General features: G+C 40.7%; 1 protein-coding gene across 3 annotated transcripts in view; it reads right to left on the bottom strand.

The window, feature by feature from the left end:
• The window catches only part of RUNX2 (RUNX family transcription factor 2), a 222,534-nt gene that overhangs the window by 52,795 nt on the left and 148,834 nt on the right, over positions 1-20,905 (bottom strand). For 2 of the 3 annotated variants that reach the window (XM_084889810.1, XM_084889811.1), the window contains exon 6: positions 1,220-1,393. The exons of the other annotated variant lie outside the window; for it this stretch is intronic. In XM_084889810.1, the coding sequence (XP_084745936.1) occupies positions 1,220-1,393 (174 nt within the window). The remainder of the gene's footprint in view (positions 1-1,219; positions 1,394-20,905) is intronic. 3 annotated transcript variants of the gene reach the window in all.

Raw genomic sequence — 20,905 nt, 5'->3', positions numbered from 1 at the left:
TTTATCCTGCATACTAACACTTAAAGGTTTATGAGGCTAAGACATGGCTATTCTTCACAGCGTTCTACTGTTCTTCCCTGATGCAGATTACCTGGTTCTCCCAGGGTGCAGACATTTCATTCTTATAATTCTATATTATTTTTAAAATGCTTAGGCATCCTCATATATTCAGACTAATACTCATATACCCACAGAAACATACTCTAAATAAATATCCCAGGAGATATATATACACACTTTATATGGGCAGAAGAGAAGGGAAGGGAGGTCATTTAATTTATAAACAATTATGTTTATAGACCATTAAGCCACTCAAACCTAACCACGATAGACAAAAACCTAACCATTAAAAAATATCCATTTTGAGAGTTTATTGTATATTTTGTTTGGAGTTATTTTCCCCTCTATATTCTAGGCCACCTCTGCCAACAATGTCAACTTGCTTTCAGCTCTCCATACTTAAGAGTTGCAAATTAAAGCTCTACGATGACTGACATACTCTCTTGTCAGCATGACCTAAAAGGGCAGAATAGTGCTACCTTAAGTGGGGCTGGGGCAAAAAAAAAAGAAAAAGAAAAAAAAAACCACGAAATCTTAATGCACTAACTGTGAATTAGTCTGTATTCAATGCTGATGGTGACTTTTAAGAATAAGGGTGAAGTAGCTTACTAGAATGTAAAAGAGAAATGTTGCTGGAGGAACCAGAGCTAAATGTGAATCAGAAGTAAATTCTGTGCCAATGAGTTGCTCCTCGACTTTGCCTTTGAACCACCAATCAAGGCTTCCTGTTAGCCCTGGGCAATTTTCAAGAAAACTTAATGAAATACTTATACATACAAGAAATTTAAGCCCAAATCTAAGACAGTAACTAATTTTCTAAGCGTGAGGGTGTGATGGTATTCCCCTGCACCACGTGGACACAATACAGAAACTTGTAACAAACATTCTCCCAGAGATCAGTTATTACCATTCCACCAGTGTGCAGACTGACACAGCGACAGCAGAAATTTTACCCACATTTCATCCCGAAGTTAGTAAATGCTGGAATCTGTTTTTTGTTTTTTTAATTTAAAAAATAAGGTCCGTGCCTTCAAGTTTGATTCTTGAATAGTAAGCCATTTCACCGCTCCAAGAGTTTTGAAGTGAACACATCTCATCTGCAGCCCCTCACCCCCAGCCTGCCAGAGTCTGCGCAAGTGAACCTAGGAGTCTGTCTTACCTGTAATCTGACTCTGTCCTTGTGGATTAAAAGGACTTGGTGCAGAGTTCAGGGAGGGCCGTGGGTTCTGAGGCGGGACACCTACTCTCATACTGGGATGAGGAATGCGCCCTAAATCACTGAGGCGGTCAGAGAACAAACTAGGTTTAGAGTCATCAAGCTTCTGTCTGTGCCCTGGAAACAGCAAATCATAAAATAAAAGCATATTAATTAGCTGAACAATTGACCATGCTAAATAGATATGTGAACATACATACTGAGGGTTTAAGCCAAGGGATTATCAATACTGGTACTCTTAATGGAGTGTCTACTAGTATATAAAGCCTTCCATTTCAAATTGCTTTATCAGCATCATCTGGTGGCAAGCATTCCTGGTTCTGTTCTACAGTGGAGAGCTGAGGTCCCAGAGGGTGACTCTGAGTCAAGCATCAGAGCGAGGCCAGGACACGGGAACTCACGGGGAACTCTCTGGACACCTCATCTAGCCCTTCAGTGAGGATGGGGAAGGTGAACATGCTCTAGGGTGTGTCCCCTTGTTTCATGAAGGGCAAGATGTCCCTGCAAGTTCAAAGAGGCTGTGCTGTGACATCTACTATCCCAAAGTTGGGGCAGAAACAGAGACACACACATTTGTCAAAGGGAAATTTCCATGATGACTACAGAGACTTTTTCTTTTTTCTGTTACAATTAATACCTTACTGAGACTCTTTTCTGGAAAATTAAAACTAAATTCTAGAATCCCTATAAGGGGAAAAACATAGAAATAGAAATAAAGAAACTCAAACTCTCAAGAGAAACCTGGATATTTTGTGATATGTCAAAGCCTGAAAGCATGTTATGACTTTGTATTAAATCACAGTTTCTTTTATTTTAAATCTAGAACTGTGGCTTTGTGAAAGATTGAAAAATATCCTTTGAGTTACCATGTGAATGAGATAACCCATTATTTTAAAAATTTAAAAAAAAAATTTGTCTCTCTTCTAGTTTATTCAAGTCTAAAATCCAAGGATATCCTAAAATATTGGAAATATACAAATTAGAAGATAACTAAGGTTCTAAGACTTCTTTAAAAAGACATCAAATCATACTTAGTAAAGAGTACAGTACTGTCTCGCTGCCACATTAATAAAGTGTAGATCTGAACAGTGTGGCTGTGGTGAATAAGTACAATAATGCCTAATACATAAACAGAAATATACTGTGGATCTTTCCTTCCATATACCAGTGAGGCCCTAGCATGTTACCCCCACTGAAGCTGATTTAAAGAGCCATTAAGAAGACAGGAATAAGTCTTTGCCCTTTGATTAAAGAAATGAAGATTAATATCCATAAAAAAAAACTTGAAGAAGGATTATTAAGGGCCTTCAAGAACAGGAAGGTATATTCTATGGGCAGCAAGAACAACTCATCTTCCACTTAGTAGAGGACAAGAGGGATGTATCAGGATAGGGTTAAGTTGAACATTAGAATTTCCCAACTATAAGCTGTCTTCATAAGACAAATTCCTTATTTTATTTGCCCCAAAATGTATTTTCCTGTCTCCTTTTTCATTGCCTACCCAGCCCAAAGAAAACAGACAGGAAGCCAAGGCTTGGTAATATGAGTGTAGCTGTCTCCACAGCCAAGCATGTTCCAACTAGACCCATTAACTGAAATGCACCCACCACCCTATTTCCTGCCAGTGCAAGTTTGGGGCATCTGCTATAACAGAGGGACTAAGACGAGGAAAAAACAATCAGGAAAAAAAAAAAAACTGGGGAAACTACCCTTTAGGTTACCATGTGAATGTGAGAATTCACATTGTTTGCTGATGGTTGTTTTTCCCACCATTTATGACTTTTTATGCAGCTTACAAACAGATTTTAGAAGTCTGAGGAGCCTTTAGAGATTACCCCAAACAGTTCCTAGACCCTAGCAAGTAAGCTATTCATAGATGAAGTGACTGAGCCCTACAGGGGAAAACAATTACCCTATGGTCCTCAGATACTGACTAGTGAGTCCTGGACTAGGGTATGGTTCTTGTCTTGGTTGACTAAGTTTTCCACTCATCACGTGGCTCTACCAATGTTGGCATTCTAGTTTTGTTTTTTCTTTTTCTTCCCTTCCTCTTCCAGCTGCTGTGGAGGACTGAAAAATATCCAGATCTGCAGAGTGAGACACCTAAGAACTAAGCCCTGTGAAGTGTCAAGGCTGGTTTTCAAAGCAAGTAGGAGCAGCAGCGAGGATTCAATTACAAAGTTAATAGCGCACCCATTACCCTAAACAAACTTCCATCAATACATCTTGCTGTGTCTAACCGGCTTCACGATTGGGGAATTATATAGGACTTGTCACAGTTAAATCTGTGGATTCTGTTCCTCACACACATACAAAAAAAGTATTGGTGTGGTGTTGATACAGCTGTAAACATTAACAAGAAAGCTTATGGAATTGTCCCTGGAAGTTATTTTTTTTAATAGGCCATATTTTTGGAATGGCAGATTCCCTGCGGGCCAAGGGGAAGGCTACATGATCTTGCATGGCTCCTTTATACAGTGGGACTTTATGTGGGCCATGGGTCACAAGAAAATTTAATAAGCTCTGCCTCTGCTTTCTACAGCCTTTTCATTGGGTTTTCATGGAGACTGTATGAGATTTGAGCTCAGTATAAGGATGTGTGAGCACACTTTTATTTTCTCTTAGCATAGTGCTTCAGGGGAGTAAGTGGAAGTCAGACAAAAATAAAGGACTTTGAGAAGCACTTACAAGTGTGAAAAATTTAAGAGCAGGTGAAATTTTAAAAGCCTCAATGACCTTTTGGAAATTATCTTTGAAGGCGAGCTACCAAATACCTACAGACACCCTAGAGCTGTGGTCAGCAAACCGCGGCTCGCAAGCCACATGCAGCTCTTTGGCCCCTTGAGTGTGGCTCTTCCACAAAACACCACAGCCTGGGAGAGTCTATTTTGAAGAAGTGATGTTAGAAGGAGTTTAAGTTTAAAGAATTGGGCTCTCAAAAGAAATTCCAATCGTTGTACTGTTGTTATTTGGCTCTGTTGACTAATGAGTTTGCCGACCGCTGCTTTAGAGAAACTCAGGGGCCAGCTATCTGTGGCTGCATATTTACAGAAAACACACGTGTTTTTTCCTTGGCATACGTTTGCCTCTGCACAGCCACCACCACAACCACAACAAATTCTTACAGTACAATGAAGAACAAAAGCTGAACAGATTCTCTGTCTCTCAAGTGTGACAAATACCCACCACTCCTACACCACATCAGGGTAACACTTGAACGACTGGCTGAGAGAAGATGTACTTAAAACCTCAGCACCCAAGCAATGCACTCAGAAATGGAGGACATGGAAGACAGAGGGCACACTGACTGTACTCAGGGACAGGTGCTCTGCCAGGATGTAAAGAGAACTTAATCTCAACCACACAGCCAAAGACTGGACCTTCCAAGCAGGAAAAGGTATAAGGAATGGAAAACTCCTTAAGACTATTTAAAAGCTCAGTCCTAGATCCTCTTCTAACAGGTCCTCTCTACTTTCTTCCTTGATCAGTGGCTCTTCCACCCTAAGTATGAAAGCTCTCTAGGGAGCTTTGAAAATATAAGTGTCCAGGCCCCACATCAGCTCAATTAAATCAGAATTTCTGGGAGTGAGTCCCATGGACAGCTGAGGTAGAGAACCATTGCCCACTATGATCTCAGTCCCACGCACTCAATGTACCTATTCACGCCAATGACTCCCCATTTCTGGGGTGAGCCCTGACCTCTGCCCCAAGTTCCAAGTTTGTGTATCTCACTGCCTACTTGACTCTCCCTTGGGATATCTCAAAGGTATCTTAAATATGGTATTTAAGATAAAATTATTTATTCTATCAAAAAAAAAAAAAACCCTCAGTTTCTCCCTAAGAGTCCCCCGCATCTCAATAAAAGTGGCACCAGCCATTTGGTCGATTATCCCTCTCTACCACATTCAATCCATTACCGAGTCTTGTCATTTCCATCTTGAGAGCATTTCTCAAATCTCTCATTTCCAACGGTACCATCCTAGTCCAGGAACCCATTATCTCACTCTGGTTATCTGAACTGTCTCCTTTTTGTCTCTTATTCTAAAACCGTTCCATATTCCTGAAATGCTCTCCCCTGATGCTTTGTATAATCCTTGCCTTCTCATCCCTTAGGCCTCAGGGTGAACACCACCTCCTCTGAGAAGTCTTGCCTGCCTACTACACCCAGAGTATATTTCCTCACTCTCAAACACACCCTCTCTTTATTTCCTTTATGGCTGCTACCACCACCTGTAATTAGCTTGTGTATTTATTTGTCTCCCTTGCATGACTGTAAGTCGATGAGAATGAGTGCTCTGTCTTGTTTACCGCTGTAACCTCCAACGGTTCAGTGCCTGCACATACAGTAGGTACTCAATATTTATGTAATAAATGGATGAATAAATATTTTCCTCTTTTAGATGAATGTCTTGGTTGAGAGAAAAATATTTTGGCACAAAATATTATATTACAACACTATCTTCTCTCCCCCCCACCACCAAAAAAAAAAAAAAGAAAAACAACTCCTCTTATTTGGCAATCTAGTGGGTCCAGGGAGCAAAGCCATTCTTTAGAGAACAGTCTTTATTAATGCTTCCTAAGAAATTTCCCTGAAAGACATTCAAGTGAAAGCTTGCTTGTGTTCTTTCTGAAAAAGTCCTGTTTGCCCTCTCAATAATTCTTAAGCATTGTTGCAAGTCATTTTGAACCACAGGGGTAAAAAAGACAACAGAAATAATTTAGACTCTACATTTTAGAGCAATGTACTTCTTTTATGGATGAGAACCCTGAGTCCCTGAGAGGAGAGGTGACTTGCCCAAAGTCACATAGTAAATGGCAGGATCGGAACTCAGGTTTTCTGGGTGTTGGTCTAGCACTCTTCCTTCCCATTGCCAACAAGTTTATTTCAGATTCTAACAGTGCAGTCTTGGTCATTCAGGGGAGAGCATGATCAAAAGTGAATTTAAAATGGAAAAACAGTTTCCAGAACAAATGTTTCTCAAGAAAGCTGAGTGTGTTTGACTGAATGTGACTTTTGTTGCAATAAGTTCAGGGGCACAAGAAGAAAGCATGATCAAAAAGGTCACAGCATTCACATATCCTTAGAGCAAAGACCTGTGAGGAACTGCTAAACCAGGAAGCCAAAGGCCATCTAATCGCCCCGTTCCTCCCCACCCAGCTCTTTAGTCCAAGGGCAACTACCTCACAGTGTGTAAGTCAGTAATCCTGCCATTAGAATGTCCACGTTAAAATATCACACATCTGGAACTGGCACGTGAAAACTGTGATATGTGAACTATGAAAATTAACTTGCAGCTGAATGTGACCCATTTTTGTCCATTTTTGTAAAAGCTGATTGAGAACAACTTCACAACTTTGGAGACCTAGGGAGGTTCCAGCCAGAACCTCACAATGTCACACCCTGTGCACTTTATTCACAACAGGATGAACTCCACCAGCCATGGCACTCCTCCTGACTGATGCCCGAAGGCACATACAAAAGAGTGCACCTCTTTCTTTCTTTCTTTCTTTCTTTCTTTCTTTCTTTCTTTCTTTCTTTCTTTCTTTCTTTCTTTCTTTCTCTCTCTCTCTCTCTCTCTCTCTCTCTCTCTCTCTCTCTCTCTCTCTCTCTCTCTCTCTCTCTCTCTCTCTCTCTCTTTCTTTCTTTCTTTCCAGTGTTGGTTTTCTTTTTTGACTGAATATATTGGGGTGACACTGGTCAGTAGAGTCATGTAAGTTTCAAGTGTACATTTCTATGATACATGATCTGTATATTTCATTGCGTCCCCACCACTCAAAGTTCAATCATCTTCCATCATCATATACTAGTATTTGGCCCCTTAACCCTTTGCTAACTCCCCGCCCCCTTCAACCACCATCTTGTTGTCTATGTCGATGAGTTTCAGTTTTACATCCACATATGAGTGCACCTTTCAAAAATAAGGCACTTTTTATGCATATTTGAAAAGACCCTCTACCACTAAACCTTATCAGGGTAATGTTTATGGTCAGTCCACCTGAATGTGGCACAGCAGGATCACTCCGTTAATCACTAGGGCATGCTGCTTAGCAGCTGATCTTTTTACAGTAGTATTTTAAATGAATTTAAACGCTCACATGTTTTTACTAGGTACCTCCTTGTATCCTGGGTATCATGAAGATACATTTTTAAAAATATATTTTATTGATTTTTCACAGAGAGGAAGGGAGAAGGATAGAGAGCCAGAAACATCGATGAGAGAGAAACATCGATTCAGCTGACCTCTATACACTCCCTACTGGGAATGCGCCCACAACCAAGGCACATGCCCCTGACCAGAATCGAAACTGGGACCTTTCAGTCCGCAGGTCGAGGCTCTATCCACTCAGAGCCAAACCGGTTAGAACTGCATTTTTTTTTTTTTTTAATAAAATGAAGTGAAAAGGCAGATCTGCAATACAACATCAATCAGGAATCAGTACATGCCCATGCGCAGGTCAGCTGATCCAGCTAGTGTACCGAGTATCTACCACATGCAGGTCTCTCTCACTAGGCATTGTAAGGAGGAGGGAAAGAAAATATATGATAATGTCCTTACCCTAAAGCAGTTCACAATCTTGTAGGGAAGAAAGGCAAGCAATTAAATATAACTAAAAAAGACTATCATGAGTGCAAACACTAAACTACTATGGTTGGGGGATCAACTGAGTAAATATGACTACTTCATTACATTAAGGAAGTGGTGCTTCAGTGATTATGTAAAAAAATATGCCCTTATTTTTTTAGAAGGGCTGATATGCTTAGGGTTAAGTGTCATGATGTCCAGCATTTGCTTTTTAAAATATTTTTGCATAATCACCAATATAGCAAATATGGCAAAATGTTATTAATTATAAAATATGGTGAATATATGGAGTTTTATTAAATTTAATTTCTTAATGTTTGAAATTTGTATTACAAAAAATTAAAATTAATAAAGTGCTATCTATAGGAAAAACAGGGGGCAACTGATGTCAACTAAAAGAGGAGACCTTCACTAATGGGATCACCATGTCTTTGAAGGCTGAGTAGGATTTTGATAAGCAGAGAAGGAAGGAGAAATGCTAGCTGGAGGCCAAGTGACAGAAACATGATAATGAATATCTTGTGAGTCAAGATGGTGCTAAGCATAAATGTAACATTAATCTAAACAAAGGCATACTATTCTTTTTGTTTTGTTTTGTTTATTCACTTATTTTGTGTGTGTTTTTTAGATTCCACATATAAGTGAAGTCATATGGTATTTATCTTTCTCTGTCTGAATTAATTAACTTAGCACAATACTGACAAATGGCAAAATTTTATTCTTTATTATTGCTGAGCAATATTCCATTTTATGCATCTCACATCTTCTTTATCCGTTCATCTACTGATGAACATCTAGGTTAATTCCATATCTTGACTATTGTAAATAATGCTGCAGTGAATACAGAAGTGCATATAACTTCTCCAATTGGTCTTTTTGTTTTCTGCAGATAAATACCCAGAAGTGGAAATGCTGTATGTTATGGCAGCTCTAGTTTTAATTTTTTGAGGAATCTCCACACCATTTTTCATAGGGGCTGCACAAATTTACTAATTAATCTGAAGAGATTCTCAAATCAGTTGATACCTTTAGTTTTACAACTCCATTAATTCTTTTAAATTATGCAATATATATGGGAAATGTGCTTTTAAGACAGATCTTTTCATTCCCAGGCCAACAACACTCTGCTTTGGCAACCCATGCACTCCTCTGCCGTGAACCCGGGCTTCCCTGGAGGAGAGAGGTGACCAGGGACACATTAGCTAATTTTGCTGTCAGCAAGTATGTGATAGAATGAAATCTGGCCCAACACTCCGGGGCTAAGCCACAGGATACAACCATTTAAGAATGTTGTGACAATAATCCTTGGAGTGAAAAGGAAGAGAGGAAAGGCCTTGCATCCGAATGACCATTTTTCAGAGTAAATTGGTAATACAGAAAAAGAGCTGCTTATTCCACAGCAGTTCGTGAGGTTGGGGAGATGACGCCCTCAGTTCTAATCTCTCTACCCTGAAAGTGGTTCGTAGAGGAGAGTTTGCAGGGAGGGATTAGAGACTAGGCTGATTAATTTTAAAGTCATAATTCAATTTCAAATGAAATTACTTGGGATCCTACTACTAAGGAGGAACCTTAGTATATCTTAGAGAGTTCAGTTTCAATGGTTTGCAGCAAAAGCAACAGGACAAAGAAGATTACAGGCTCGAGTTCTTAGGGAAGCCATACAAACCTTGCACCCAAATAACTCACAACTACTGAGGCACTAGATTAAAAACCTTGATTTTCTGCATTCCTAGATATGTGTGAAGATGGAAATACTATTGACAAAAGTGAAACTCGTCTCTAGTTACATTTGGATGATGCATTTCACTGGTGGTTTTTAAAAATCTAAAAACCCACGACCTTCTCTCTTGTAAAGCCTGTACTACTTAGTTAAGCCTTTTTGCCTCTACCCGACACACCCAGACTCTCCACTACAAACAGTCCCATCAGCTTCCCCTCTCATTTCCTTATTTCCATTAATATCACCATTTCCTAGTCTCCCAGGCTCAAAACCCGGCTTAGGTGAACCTTTTCCACTTCCCATTCCTAGACCCCATCACCCAGAGAAGCCCATTCCTCAAGTTTCTACAAGGACAGGCCCCATTCGCACTAGAATCACTCCTAACCTCTCACTGTGGCTAAAACACCAGAGTAGCAGCCTGGCATAGTTGAAAGGGCACAGAAAGGACTTAATGGAACCCTCTGAACCTAACAAAAATGAAGGGCTAGTTACCATACTTTTTAAAATCCTTTCAGTCCCTAAATCCTAACGTTAATGTAACTTACCTTCTCAAAATCTATCAATCATGTTGCGCTGTCTATTAAATGAAACAGCCCCCGGAACCCAGCAAATAAGGGCCTGGAAAATATGGTCTCAAATGAACCCTGTCACTCGCATTTCCAATGGCTACAACCATATTGCTCCCAGCCCATGTTCTACTCTATCCAGAGTTCTGGTGGCCCAAGCTGTCCTGTCTACACAGACTGCCCTCTCCCCACCACCTCCATTTGGCCAAACCCCTTCCCAGACTCAACTGAGTCATCACATTGTTCTGGTCTTCCCTGTCCCTAGAGCCTCAATGATCCCTCTGGTTTCTATCTCAGCAAGCTGAGAGCAGCTACAACTGTTTTTTGTCTACTACATGTGGTTCTACTTAAGTATAGTAAGCGTTCAGTAAGCATTAACTTACTATGAATTGAAATTTCCTATAAAATTTCAAACCCTAATATCTTAGAGTCTCCTGGACTTGACTGTGAACCTCATGAGGATGGGTGTCATGTCTTAAGTCTAGCACATAACTTAGAGCCTAGGTAATGGGAAGGCAGACAACAAATGCTTATTGAATTGACAAATAAGAACATTGTTCAATTTAACATTATCTCTCCTTTTGTGGAGTAAAAGACAGAGAGGAAGGCGGGGGGGGGGGGGGGGGGTGGCTATTGGGAAACATTTCCCACAGTAAAATTGATGAGTCTATAATCTTTGCTGGGAAAGGCTGCTGAGTCATCTTTTTTTCCTAAGAGTATGCTGTCTGGTTCAGGTCAAAACTATTTCTGGACAAAAATACTGAGCTAGACTAGGAAACTATCTTCATGTTTGAGGCCTCTAGCTCCTCTGAGCCACTGGAAATTAGCAGCCATGCAATAAGACGTGTGCATGGGGCCCCAGAGCTCACACAGGACAGCCTGTGAGAGGAGACAGCCCTAGAGCAATGTTAGTGTGTGGCTCAGACAGAGGACCACAGATCATAAACAAACCTCCTTCCAGGAGATTCTTCTCCGATGGCATTTCAAAAATGAACTAACAGAGCTTCTCGCTAAAGGCCCTTCTTAATATATAAACCAATTTCAAGGGAAAAAATCATAATCACTCCCACATATCTTCAAGAGCCCCTTTCAGCCCTTGAACACAGTCAGGCACGTAGAATGCAAAGCTTCACCAGGAAGAAGAGAGGAAGAACAATTTCACCCAAGAGAGGTCTGAAGCCTTCCAGTCTCCCGGGTAAAAACATAATTATGGAAAGAAAAACATAATCTACTCAAGAGACATAATTACATAGTTAAGCCATAGACTCCATAGAAATATTCTAGGAACTCCAGTTCATAAAAAAGAAATGCTAAAAGCTAAATTTGCTTTCTTTTAATAATAAAAGGCGCCAGCTTCGATCAGCGAGTAAAAAGTTCACTCTCCCAAACTCATAGTCATTTTTAAGATACAATTAGATGCATGAGAGAGACCATTGAAAAGCAGCCTCTTGCACAAGTTAGGCTTCTAAAGGTTAATTCAAGATCTCTCAATACATACACAAATGAAAGAACTGGGAAGTTTTAATTTGCATGTATATAAATGCAAGTTCCTTTATAACTTTTAGATTCTAGGCTGTGGCAAATCACCACAATCAAGCAAACCAAGTATCTGGAAGAAAGGACAGAGTTATCAGTCACATATCAGGGGAGAACTTCTACTAAACATATCTTAGAATATAATTCTTTTTTTCTTGAAATAATGGACTTAAAAAAAAAAGAGAGAGAGAGAGATCTGAAGAATAAACAACTCATGGGAGGTATGAAGAAAAACAGGATTAATATTTTTAAAGAAAGACCAGATGAAAGCATAATGGAAATATACCAGAGGAGATGTAACGCTTTTTGCAGACAGGGGGGAAAAGAGCTACCAGGGACCTGGCTGACTTCACCGTAGGGCCTCTCCCAGGTCCTAATACAGCACTAATCTACTCTGCCTCTTTACCTCCAAATTCTCTGGCACTTTCTTACTAGTTCCAGTCCTGCTGCCCTTGACTTTTCCTGCCTGTTGTTTCCAAGGGACACTTCTTTCCCTTTTTCCTCCCATTCAAAGTAAAATTACATGAATTAGAGTTTTTTCAGTTGGAAGGGAAGATGGATTGCACCAGACCATGTTCCTCATTTTAGAAAAGTAACTGATGCCCAGAAAAACATCTGGTTTGAAATCATGGAAGTAGGCAGGGACACTGGAAGCCAGTCCCTTGACCTGCCTCAGCCCTCTTTTCCGTGTACCAGGCTACCATACCAGCGAAGGAGAAAAAAACGTGGAGGAAAAGAGACCTAGAAAGAACAGAATAAGGAAAAGCAGAGAGGCCTAATTCTGAGGTTTGATTACATTATATCTGACATTTCTGCCTCCATTTTTATCACAATGCATCTTGTTCTCCTTTATCTATAGCCCAACATCCACAACCATCTTGGGCCATCTGAATCTCCATCTCCTCTCCCTTCAGTTTCTGGGAAGTGAACAAAGATCTCTTTCTCCATATCTACACTTTACTCCCAAAACTTAGTAACCCTTGAGTGTTTTCGTTTTGGAAACATTTCCTTTGCCTTCTTTATTCTCAGATAGTCAGCACACCACAGTGCTGTGTTACTAGCATTTATAGAGACCCCACTGAGAGATGTAAAGATTCTTTAATGGTCACGTTTTAAGCAATGGAAATGGTAGTTTTCACGGTTGAACAAAAAGCATCGCTGTTTATTTGCCAATAATCCGGCCAAACATGGATGGCATTATTCTTCAAAGAGTCCAGTGACAACTAGTCTACACACTGTCACGCAATTCCGGGATCCTGGCTGCATTTCCTCCCCATGTGATCCTCTCTGTTTCTCTGTTATCGTGGCTTTGTGCATATGTTAGATGACTGTGTGTGTGCGTGTGTGAGTGTGTGAGTGTGTGAGTGTGTGTGTGTGTGTGTGTGTGTGTGTGTGTGTTTTAGGCAGAGAAAAAAACACCACACAGCAGTTATGAAATTGTGCAAAGGACTCCTCTCTTGACATTTGCTGCTACAGCAGCAGCACATCATTTTCAATTTTCCCATTTCTGTAACAGGAAGAAAATGCTAAAAAGTAATAATCAAGAAAAAAATTCAGCCAGCTCCCGGAGCCTGGTCTTGCTGTGCTGAATGGCAGTGACGATCATACAGGAAGGAAAAAAAAAGAAAAAGACAGAAGGGGGGAAAGGGGGGGGGATTTCTTGCTTAAACTGGACCTCGTCCAGCTGGCAAGAGGAGGTGGTTTTCTTAACGCTTGCGAAACCTGATTACTTTCTTAAAGGAATGAAGAAGAAGGAGATGTAAACACAGCCATTAAAACAGATTTAAGGTGCTTAGTTCTAATCTAGTCTAAGGCCTCTGCAATTGTCTGCCTCTCTGCAGTTCTCTGCTTGCTAGACAGTAACAGGGCGCATGTCAGGGTCTCTGTGCAGGGAACGCTGTCAGCTGAGCTGTGGTTACCCTTTCAGGTCAGGCGTGGAAGGAACAGCAGCTTAAGCAATAATGGATGGATGTCTGTTCGGTGCTGTGTCTGTCAGAAGTCTGTTTTCCGACATTAAAGGGCTATTGTGTTTATATCTACACAACAGGTCTTAAACAGATTGTTTAAACATGATTAAACAGGAGATGTCTTTGAAATAACCCTCTTAATAAAATTCAGATGGGTAAGAAACTGAAAAATGCCATCAACAGTATATTAAAAAAAAAAAAAAAAAAAAAAAAAAAAAAAAAAAAAGATCATTTCACTCCAAGTTGCAACGGTAACATGATATAAACTCCAAAATAAAACAGTTTACAAGTTAAACTCAAAGGATTCCTTCATATTTCAGCACCCTTTTCTGATGGAATAGCATTTATCCACCAATCTATCCACACTCCCTAATGCTGTTGCACAATTTACTATAGTCTTGATAGACAGATAATTGCTGTATTCAGCCGTGTGTTATGAAGGGAGTCTATTGTGTTAATCCTGGGATTCTTATCTTCTGTGAACTCTGAGTAAGGAATTGAAAACTCCACCTCTTCGTTCCAAAATTACTGGAGTTGTCTCACTTTCAGATCTGCTAAAGTGTTCCTACATTCCACTCTGTCACTAGAGGTGCCAAGTATTTTGAGTAGGATCAAGTTATTGTTATATAAAAGGGAGTCTAAAACAGTGTTAAATGGAGTTAGGAGATAGCAAGTTTTCCCCTTTTTTTTCAAGGCACAGACGGTTAGAAAAGTGCATTCTTTTCAAACTGAAGGACAAGGACCTGGGTTGGCGCTCATTTTGCAGAATTCATCAACACCAGCTACCTCAATTAAAGAACGCTGTTGAAACAGCTCAATGCCTTTAAAATATATATATTCCAAAGAAACGCTTCAGATGATTAAAACTAATTTGTTTTCAAAACCAAATGTAAAGGTTTAAAGATTTTTATCTGCCGGCTTCCTGATGACTTAATCAGTAAGGATAGTTTGGTGATATTTTTTTTCTTTTGTCCATGTGAAATGTATAAAGTATTGATTGGCTTTTCTATATATACACGTATATGGTTATAAATTTATGCGATCTCTATTGCATGCATATATTTGTACAGGGAATGAAAGTTTAGTCAAAGGAACATGATACTACTAATGAGTTCCACATCTCTTTCCAGATAATTCGGATGCTGTCCTCTCAAGGCCCAACAGACTTCATCCTCTATTTACACTATGACACCCCAACCCTTCTCACTACTGAACACCTTTTCTTGAGATATGGAATTATTCTCTGTTAGCCTAATTAAATATCTTTGCTTTATTTTGAAATGGCATAGGCTCAAGAATCTACACAACTCACTGGAAAAGAAGTAATACAATCTGGAAGAGTGGGATAACCAATGAAAGAACATCATCATTTGATTCTCTTCTGGGTCCTATCTCTTTCATGGACCTTCACTGAGAATGGTCACAGAAATGATACTCTTTCTGCTACAAGGGTGGTCTCTTCCCACGAGTTAACCAGGTTAATAGCTCAACAAATCCTACTAACAACCCTTGAGATTCAACAGTAAAACTCTGTCCAATAGAACTGATGGTTACCCAACATGTAGTAAGAGAGATAATGTGTCACTGTAAGTCAGGAGATGTGGGCTTTGCCACTAATGATAAGTGGTACAGAATTGTCTTGTCTGGACAACAATAGACCACTTAATTTCCAATTCTAAAACTCAGCCTCACCTGTCAATATGGGCTACACACACACACACAAAGAGAGAGAGAGAGAGAGAGAGAGAGAGAGAGAGAGAGAGAGAGAGAGAGAGAGAGAGAACTTAATGGAATAGGTCAAAGACCAAGCCAGTGTCTGAAAAGAAGGAGAATCCCCTATCTAAATCTGGGCCTGACTATACAAGGAGCAAAAATCCTGAAGTCTGTTCCTAGTTTTGCTGCTAACTTGGTTGTGGAGCTGCAGGCAGATAAACTATCATCTTTGTGACTCAACTTCCTCCTGTGACTCAGCTTCCTCATCTGTCAAGTGAGGATCAAAGTATCTGTATCACAGGAACTGTCATCAGGATGAAATGTATTAGAAGTGAAAATGTCCTACACAGGTAAAACCACTATGCGAATACAATAGTCATTTGTCTATTAAAACTTCCTAAGTACTTATTGTGTACCATAAAATATGCTAAACTAAGAGGCATAGAGCATACTGGGGGGTGGGGGGCAGCATATAAACAAATAACTACAGCAATGTGATAAGGTCTGATCAAGAAAAGCAGAACCAAAGAATTAAATGCTTAACTTCCAAGAGCAGTCAGGAAGGCTAACGGAGGAGAAGTAAACTTAAAAGACGAACAGAATTCAGTCAAGCAAATTCAGAAAAAAAAGGCAATCCAAGCAGAAGGAATAGCACGTGCAAAGACAGAGATTTAACAAGTGTAGAGAGGAAAACACTTTGGCGCAGCTGGGGCTCAAAGAGACAGGGGCAGATCAGAGGCTGAGGGCCTTCTCCACCACCCACAAAGTCTGAGCCTCATCTACACAGGGACCCCTGAGGTACTGTAAGCGAGTGAATGCCATGGGCACAGGGGTCCTCAAACTTTTTAAAGTGGGGGCCAGATCACGGTCCCTCAGAGAGCTGGAGGGCCGGACTATATGAACTACTAATTCCTACTGTAACACCTCGGCTGCGCTCACTGCCCAAAAAACCTGGCGGGCCGGATCAGACTCCTCTGCTGGCCGCATGTGGCCCGCGGGCCGTAGTTTGAAGACCCCTGGAGGAGGACCACTTAACTTACAGGGAAAAAGTGTTCTAGAACAGGGCTGGGGAACGTAAGGCCTGTGGAATCCTTTGGTCTGGCCCTGAACAAGGCATTAGGAGTGAGCTATGTAAATGTTTGGCCAAATACAGCAGGCTAATGTTTAAGTTGATAATTTTGTATGACCCACAAATGATGTCATAAATATTCAAAAGGCCCTTGACAAAAAAAAGAAAAAGGTTCCTACCCCCGTTCTAGAAGGAAGTGCAGTTAGAGGCATGGAACCAGTTACAAAATTATTTTTATATTACAGGCCAGGAGATAAACACTGGAAGTGTGAACTAAGCCAAAGCAGTGCTAGTGGGCATAAGGGAATGCATTGGAGACACAGAGCAGAAGTTCGCACAACAATGTATAACAGAATAACTAAGGAGTAAGGCAGAGAGGTTTCTGGTTTGGTCAAATGGGTGAACTGTGGGGCCCTGTTGGGAGGTGGGGAGGGGCCCGGGTGGAGGAAGTGGTAGAGTTGAAAAAAAAGAAAAAAAAGATTAAAAAAAAACTCATGGACACAAGTGTGGGAATTGCTGAGAGAAGGGGGGAGGAGAAGAGGTGGAAGAGGGTATGGGAGGGAAAATGGCGATGGAAGGAGACTTGACTTGAGGTGGTGAACATACACTACAGTGTACAGATGATGTTTTGTGGAAGTGTGCATCTGAAACCTGTGTGATTTTGTTGACCAGTGGAACCCCAATAAATTCAACAAAAAGGATAAAACTGGAGAAGGCTCATATTTGGGTAGAGAAGCTTGGTTGAGGTGGAGATGGGAAAGCCCAATACTGTGCGGGACATCAGAGTGAGGTGCCTGTGGGATACACTCAGGTGGAAATGCCCAGGAAGCACACTCGAAAAATGAGTCAGAATCTCAGGAGGGGCTGGAGAATGTTCTCAGGAGGCAAGGGACCCGGAGGCCACTGGTGTGAATGACATGGTCACTCAGAGAATGGATGCAGAATGAGTGAAGGAACCTAAGACAGATAAGGAGTGAGGAAGGAAGAGGAGCCAGGGAAGAATGCAGGAAGGCAGAGAAGGAGGAGCCCCTGGTGTCAGGGAGCCCAGCACTCCTGGGTGACACAGCCCTGGCCCCTGAAGCAGTCAGTCCTGATGCTGCTCTTCGGCTCCTGTGAGGGCCTTGAGGAGGGGAGGTGGTGTGTGTGTGTGTGGGGGGGGGGGGGAGAAGGGGGTGGAGAGCAGCCTCTCCTTCTACTCTGGGACCAAGGGCACAGAAATTCAGCCACAATGGTAAAAGGGGTACCTCTCCTCCACTCATTCTGTACCCATTCCCTGAGCAACCTTCTCACCAACAATGGCTTCAAGTTCCTGTGACTATCCAAAAGTGCATCTGTAGCCTTTCCTGAACTGCCTAGGTGCTTCCTGAGCATCTTTTGAATAAGAACACCTTTAATGGGGATTATAAGCATGCACAGTACCTTCTGAGTTCAAGCTTGGTCATGCTGTTTCAAAGGAATGGGAGAGTACCTGGCCCACAGCCTCCCACCTCATGGCAATCAGTCCTTTCTGGGCCAAGTCACCAGTCAGACTGAGGCTCTGCACCTATCACTTGCACGTGGTCAGAGAGCAAGCAATGTTTTTTTGTTTTGTTTTTTTCTAGTCTAAATATTACACTGGGGATGCCAAGATCAGAGTCAGCATCAAAGATGAGGGAGAGCAGAAGAAAACATAAAAGGACAGTGGACAATCTCTAAAATCAACCATCTTTCCTCTTCTGAGAAAAGTTTCTTCCTGAATCCCAGGGAGCAGTGTTTTTGACTACTTCTTATCCTGCCCATTGCAAGTCCAATCAATATCAGAAAAATGCAGAAACTAAATAAACTCATTCCTCCTCTAGGGCCTCCCCTTTTCTGCATTCTTATTCCCGTTGTCCATCAGAAAGTAACAAGCCCTGAACAATGTATATGGAATGGAAGAAAAGAATCCATCTGTAAGAGTGATATCACTTATAGAACTGCAATTTGACTTATAAACACATATAAAAGGACTTTTGAAAGCCACCAACCTGGCCTGAAAATTGCTAGATCTTTTTCTTTTCCCTGAATGAAAACTGAACTCTAGTAGTCGCTACTTTGTGGAGTAATTTAGAATTTCCCTTGGGAAAAAAAAATGATTATCACCCCTACTGATTTTGTAATGGGAGCTTCTTTTCTATTAATTCAAAATTAGGCCCTAGGCTGGTCTATAATTGTATGGACCAGGTCACAGTATACATTTTTATTCCTTAATTCTAATTGAAAAGAAACTTCTTTATGTATTTGAAAAGTTAATTCAATTACCTTGTCTACTTTGTTCAACTGAATTACATTCAACTGGGTACCTACAATGAACAAAACATTGTCACATTGGTTCTGGCACAGCTCTAATGGAGATCAACAAATACAGAACTAAAAAAAGATAGAATCACTAGAGTATTAGAGGCAGCATTTGAACTTAGCTACAAATGTTGAATAGGCCCCAGATTAACAGAGAAGAGAGCTTAGGTTGGAAGAACCAGCTGAGCCAAAGCACTGAGCCATGCTGGAATTTCCATCCTACCTCTGCCAAGGGAACCAGGGTTAAGATGGAGGGTTTAGGGGAGTTTATCATAAAAATAAAAGAGGTTTAGTGTTTTCTGTAACTCCCCATCTATCTACCTAGAATTTAACATTCAAGAATTTCTCCCGGTAAGTTTAATTACTGATATTCAAGATTCAGCTTAAATGGCTTCACTTCAATAAAACATCCCTCCCCTCAAACAGAAGGAAGACTGCTTCTAAACATTTATGTCACTTCACCTGCCACTTTTTTAGGCCCTTTCCCATTTTTCCATCACTTCTATCACACAATCATGAATATCCATGCTTTGTCTTCTTATTAGACTGAGTTTCTTTTGGGCCATATATACAACTAAGTCATCTCTGAATTCTTACAGTCCTTTCTTAAGTACATATGGGAAATACCCAATAAGTGTTTGTTAAATAAATAAATGAATGAATCCAGAATGTATCAGTACTGAAGGAATCTAAATGCTAGCAACCTTTCTTACCCAGTAAAAACAAAAACCAAAACAATTCTCACTATGAAAACACCTAAGACATTAGAAAAGCCTTCTAACTATTCAGTCATAGGGATCTTACCTTCTTCCTCTAGAATATGAAATGAAACGCTGTACACAATATCTAGTAAATACTCACTGGAAGTCTGACAGTCAGGAGACATTTTATCTTCCTAGCATTACCAACAGCCAGACTAGGCTCTATAGATTCTGATAATTTTCCAGGCTTAGTAACTGAAATGAACAGACATTAACTTTTGCTTATATTCCTTCTATAGAAAAGACTAAACAGAAGACCACCCCCCCCAAAAAAAAAAGGTTCATCACAATGCATATATTGTTATATATATAATATATCCCATACAATCTATATATCACATAAAAATATTGTGGGTGTCATCCTATATAATAAAAGGCTAATATGCTAATTGTCCCCTCGACTGAGAGTTCAATCAGGGGTTGGGGTCAGCCGGCCAACCACCCTCATCCCCTCTCCCCAGCCGGCCAACCCATCACCCCTATCAGGCTGGCTGGCCGGACCCCTCCCACTCACAAATTCGTGCTCTGGGCCTCTAGTTTAATATATTTACTTAACTTAGTTTTACACAAAATATTCCCCAGCCATTACTGCAAACTTCACTCTTCCTCACTTTACCTTCTATTCTGGAACACACTTACTAGTGACAGTAGTTCAGAGGAAAATTTTATAGCTGAGCAAGAGAAAAAAAAAAATAGCAAAGCCAACTAAACCTGCATTAAGGGCTTGGGCAGACAGAGTGTAATTATGCTGACCTTAAGATGTGTTTTCAGTGTTAACAAATCACATGGTTCACTGGATTAAGGGAAATTTTTATTTTCTTTTGAGAACAAAATCCCTTGGCCCAGCTAATAATTCAAACATGTCCCCCTGAGGTGGCCGTGCTGGTGCAGGCCGGGTAGCCTCCCAGGGACCTGATACCGCGGGCTGGGGTGGCATTTGTGAAAAGGGCACGAAAACATCAGACGTTCACAACCACACTGGAGGAAGAAAACTTGACATTCATTCTCAGACATATGTGACTCCTTTCAAGAATTCCTGACTCAAAAATTCAGAGGGAAGTGGCCCTGTAATAACATCTCTTCTGAGAATAGTGCCATATGGTTTTAACAGAGGTTTATTTCCTGAACCCAAAGAGGGCCGCTGATTCTCAATCCAACGAAAATAATTATGCAGACAATTTCACTCTATTACTTGCAGTGAAACCCATTCTGTGTGGTCCACACATGCCTGCTGACACCTTCAAAGAGACATTAAGCCATTTTTATAGACCATACCCTTAATGGGTGGAATGCAAGGTAAATTTCCTTGAAGATTAACACCTGTCGTCACACATATGGCACCCCCCACACTTTGACTCTCACATGTTAATTCTCTGAGTGAGTCAGGAAAGGAGAAA

This window comes from Pipistrellus hanaki (assembly GCF_964339955.1).
Source record: "Pipistrellus hanaki genome assembly, chromosome: 7".
Taxonomy (NCBI): Eukaryota; Metazoa; Chordata; class Mammalia; order Chiroptera; family Vespertilionidae; genus Pipistrellus; species Pipistrellus hanaki.
The sequence above is the reverse complement of the archived record's forward strand: the minus strand, read 5'-3'. Positions and strand labels throughout refer to the sequence as shown.